Source organism: Hibiscus syriacus, unplaced genomic scaffold, assembly GCF_006381635.1.
Source record: "Hibiscus syriacus cultivar Baekdansim isolate YM2019G1 unplaced genomic scaffold, ASM638163v2 tig00110788_pilon, whole genome shotgun sequence".
NCBI lineage: Eukaryota > Viridiplantae > Streptophyta > Magnoliopsida > Malvales > Malvaceae > Hibiscus > Hibiscus syriacus.
Genome location: NW_024062863.1, coordinates 1,121,963 through 1,126,709, shown reverse-complemented (window position 1 = coordinate 1,126,709; position 4,747 = coordinate 1,121,963). Strand labels below are relative to the sequence as shown.

At 31.3% G+C, this 4,747-nt stretch overlaps 1 protein-coding gene across 1 annotated transcript; it reads right to left on the bottom strand.

The window, feature by feature from the left end:
- Window positions 1–1,641: 1,641 nt before the first annotated feature.
- On the bottom strand, window positions 1,642–4,089 carry LOC120140594 (lysine histidine transporter 2-like). The gene is made up of 7 exons (XM_039155562.1): window positions 3,825–4,089; window positions 2,812–3,195; window positions 2,332–2,725; window positions 2,149–2,254; window positions 1,973–2,064; window positions 1,818–1,886; window positions 1,642–1,740 (listed from the first exon to the last, which is right to left on the bottom strand). Exons 1-7 carry the CDS (start codon window positions 4,010–4,012, stop codon window positions 1,642–1,644), a joined length of 1,332 nt encoding a protein of 443 aa, XP_039011493.1. The 5' UTR covers window positions 4,013–4,089.
- Window positions 4,090–4,747: the final 658 nt, after the last annotated feature.

The following is a 4,747-nucleotide window of genomic DNA, read 5'->3' as shown; positions in this document are numbered from 1 at the left end:
CTTTCTCCAAGTACATTACCTTCTCAAGCATTGATTAAATGTGTTCCAACTTAATTATCTTGGCCACTGAAAGGATGTTCACTTGGTTAAATGTGTTCCAATTTCCAAATGTTAAATGTTAAATGTTTCAACTTAGCATTGGAAACAAGTGTTGTAATACTCAATCCCACATAGTATTGGAAACAAATGTTGGTAATACTCAATCCCACATAGTATTGGAAACACTATTGGGAATGGGTATTTAAGGCTTGGATTTCCCACTTCCTTGTTGAGTGAAAGAGAACAAGGGGGACTCTTGCGCACCGCCGCCGTCGTCCCGTCCCGTCGTGGTCGTGGTTGCGATTTTGGAGTATCGCGTTGCGAATCTTAAAATTGCGTTGCGAATTTGTCGGTCATTTTGACAAATCCAAAAAAAGTTGGTTAAAATCGTATATTATAAGGCATTTTCGGTCACTGAGGTTATTTTCTCTATAATTCACCCCTGCACACTTTTTTCACACACATAATGAAAACTCTCACCCTTATTTATAGAATTGAATGACTGTTAGATTGTTGACACATATTCATATCTTAGTTATATTAATTTTATAAGTATCTAGATTATTTTGTAAAAAATTCTAGATATAATATTAAGCATTATAAATAGATTTAATATAAAAATAAGTATTCAAACCCACATTTCAACACCTTTCCCACCGCCGACCGCTAATAACCAACCAAAATTTCAATGGCATGTAACCGATCGAACATCCAACGACCAAAACCCCCTACTCTAATATCTAATTGCAGCAAAAATTGGCAATTGTGGTAAAAATAATCAATCGCAAAGTCTTAATTTTCACCGCCGTTGGGTGTTCGGTCGATTAACGGTGTTAGTGGCGGTCGATGGAGGTAAATGGATTGAAGTTTGGGTTTTAAAAGATTTTGGGTTTTTTCTTTGCAGTTTTATAAATTTGTTTTTTTTTCATAAAAAAATTATAATTTTAACATTTTTAACTTATATAAATTTTTTAAAATTTTATAAAAGCAACACCCATCATTTAACGGTGAAATTTAATCGTCGTGATTGTCTAAGCGCCTAAAAGTGTAACATTAGAAACGTTAGGTCCTTGGATTGATTGAAAAACAATTTAGACACCAAAATGGGAAAAAAAGCATAGTTTGGTCACTTGTTTTTTATATTAAGCCTTATAAATATTTAAATCTTTTATGAATATTTTTAAACATAATTATTAATTTTATTCTAATTATAAATATTTAGGTAATTGTTAGATATTATTTAAAAGAATGAAAGAAAAGTTTATGAATATTTAACATCACATATTTTGTTCCATCTATATTCATTCATCCGTTAGCTTTTCTTAGTTGAATTTGTTGGCGTAACCATCTACTCACACGATTATTTGGGGAGCCGACAATGTGTTTAAATTTATATGAAAACAATTTAAAGAGAAACAAATGGAGGGTATGAACTAAACATTGGCACAAAGCACTTAAAATCAAACAATTAAAAAAACCTATATATGATATATATTGCCAAATTTTCTGTCCACAACTAATCTTTTAAAAAAATTACAAGTTTAGAAAATAAAATCTTATTAAAAAATCTAAACAAAGCTGCCTAACATGATAAAATTATAATCAGGAGAAAAATTTAAATGTGCTGGCTGAGTGAATAAGAGAGACCAGTCCTCCTATTGGTCCAAAGATTGTCAAAAGCACCCCCACCGTAATGCATATCTGCAGAAAGGGATGAAAGTGTTGATTAATTTGATTCGAAAATAAATGTTAAATTCAACAAATGATAAAGTACATACGTAGTTTATGAACCATGACAAGCTGAATCTGTTTGGTTTACGAAGTATAAGCCATATGATGCAAGGAATCTGCAATTTGATTAACAAAAACAAATAATTTAGATGAAAATAGTATAACAGTAAAAACAAGACACCCAAACGTGAAGAATACTTACATAATATGATGTGGGGGCAAAACAATATCCTCCGAAGAAACTCATCAACCCACCAAAGAAAGGGAATGTTATTCCCACAAACATTGTGAATGCTGGTATAAAAAGGAACAGAGTTAGAATGCTAAAATTATATCTAAGAAATGATATTTTGAATTGAGATATATATATATACTCACCCACATATACATTTCGTGAAATGAATCGAAGCATTAGACTTGGCTTGAATTTCATTTTCTTAACTAAAAATGATTCAATCATGTCAAAAACAGGCATTGAAAAAACCTGCAATTCAATTTAAGTATTAGAATATGAATGAATTAACACAGTTGAATGCTATCCAAGAGGCTAAAGAAAATTACTTGATAACTTCCAATGACATGAACAACAACGAAAGCATTGGCAGCAACAATGAGACCAGCCGGTTTTTCTAATGAAAGGAGGACGTTGTCCTCGACCAGGTTTCCGAACACCATGTAACCGCAGAAGGCAACCGGAAAATAACACAATGCAACTATAATATAAGCCACAACCACCCCTTTCCACATCGGTTTTTTCGATGGTTTTCCCGGAGTCGATGGGATAGTTGCTTGTATCTCCAACACCACATTGTGACCGGCAAAGGCAAAGGCTACATCTCCCAATCCACCAAAGAAATCAAATGTTATGTCCTTAGTTGAAGTGGACCTTGGAGCATAACTCACAGTCGGCTGAACTCCTTTATGAAGTGAAGCTCCCCATGCAATTGTCGAGTAACTGGTTAAGCCAACAAAATCAGGAAAAAAATTTAAATGATGAATGTAAATGGAACAAAATACCCTATATGTGTTGCAAAATCTTACCCGAGTGACATCAAAGCGGCCAAAAAGGAGACAAGAGTGATCGAATTAAAGCTGGGAAGATGCGAGATAATAAAGTGAATAACTGCGAACATCATAATAAAATACGTTGTTCTAATGTCTATGCAATCATGACAACATGTGTCATAAATCTTCTTTAATGACTTCCCTCCGGTAACCATGTAAATGATGCCGAGACCAACTTCACACGACAGCTGCAAAGGCACTACGATCCACAGCCCAAGCTTTTCGCCAAAAGCGTGCTGACCCAACTCATGATATCGGTCAAATCTCTTCCCTGGCACTGTTTCGTGTAATTCCACCATCTGCCATAATGTGTATAGTGTAATAATCCACGACAATACCATTATGGTAACTCCAGGACCCCTATATATTAAATATTTTCAAGTAAATCAAAGCTAATATTAATAGACAAATATATATATATATATAAACATTTAACTGAATCAAACATTACCCTTCTTTTATACATATATATATATGTTATTACATCTCTGAAATCATGTTCTCATAATATAATCATATAATACATACATACATACATAAATTTTTCATGATCTTTTAAAGAAAAACTCTATGGTGTTCATGCATACATATTCTCATGATAGACAAAAACTAGAAAGAAACAATTGATTTATTCCTACAATACTAACACACTATATAACTTACCCGGGCATACCCAGATTTCAGCCCGGCATAGGCATAATACTCTGTATCAACATATGCCAAATATAGTTATAGAAAAATAAAATACTTCAATATAAATTAAAGAAAAATTCAGCTAAACATAAATCCTAGATATTTAACCCCTTTTCTCACTTTCGAATGATATAGCATAAAACAAATTGTTTATAGTTATATGATCATACTTTTATTCGAACACGTATCAAACACAAATACTTCATATATTTTTTTTTTTCATTTTTGATCGATTTCTTTACTGAGAATTAAAAAAGTTACGCAAAGAGAAGATGAAAAAAAGATTGGAAACGAACCATCCAAGTTCAGATAAAGCATAAGGGAGACCCAGAATTCCGGCTCCGACCATGGCGGTGACATTGTGGAAGGCTGAGTACCACCATTTAGCGTGCCTGGATTTGGTAATGGGGAGCCAATCGTTCAAAACATCAGCATTTGCTGATGATGATGAATCGTGCTGCTGCTTATCGGTTGCAACCTCCATTGTTGATTCTTTGATTGATGTTTGTTTTGCTAATGAGAGATTTCGGTAGCTTTGAGTTGAAGAGTCTTTAGAATACCAAAATAAATCAAATAAAGATGCAGAGGATTCAGTGAGAAAGATAATATATTTATAGTGGCGATGGTTGAAATCTTATGAAATACAAAGTGAGTGGATTTTCATAAATCGCAAATCTTTGAGCGTTTGTTTTCTTTTGAAATTGAAATTCTTTAATAAATATTCTTATTTTAATTAAAATTTTCAAATGTGACTAGGATTGTTATTTTTTTTTAGATAAAATAATTATATTTTTATGATCTCGATCAATGATAGAATTAAATATTTTTATTTTTGTCAAAGATACTTTTAACAATAATTTTAAATTTTAATTATTAAAAATATAATTAATATTATTTTAAATAGTGATATTGACCTCTAGAGTTTGAGTGATGAGTAGTGAAAATAATTTAATTTGAAATATTAAACACTGTTTTTAATTAAATCTGTATAACTTTAAATTCAATTATGAATTTTAATTTAACATGAGGTAAATCTGAAAAATAATATAAGGATATACTATAAATGTATAAGAATATATTTTTTGAACTAAAAAGAGAAGTTGTCATTTTTTATAATTAAATTTATTTTAAGAATATATATTTATGTTTATTATTAATAATTTCACGTATTAATTGTAGTTGTAAGTTTGACTAAGTCACCATCCAATGAGTATAATAA

Coding starts and splice junctions, on each gene's coding strand:
- LOC120140594 (XM_039155562.1), bottom strand. CDS start 4,012: ATGGAGGTTGCAACCGATAAGCAGCAGCACGATTCATCATCATCAGCA. Junction 3,196..3,824: donor GCTTTATCTGAACTTGGATG/GTTCGTTTCCAA, acceptor TTTAATATATAG/GGGTCCTGGAGTTACCATAA. Junction 1,741..1,817: donor TGTCATGGTTCATAAACTAC/GTATGTACTTTA, acceptor CCCTTTCTGCAG/ATATGCATTACGGTGGGGGT.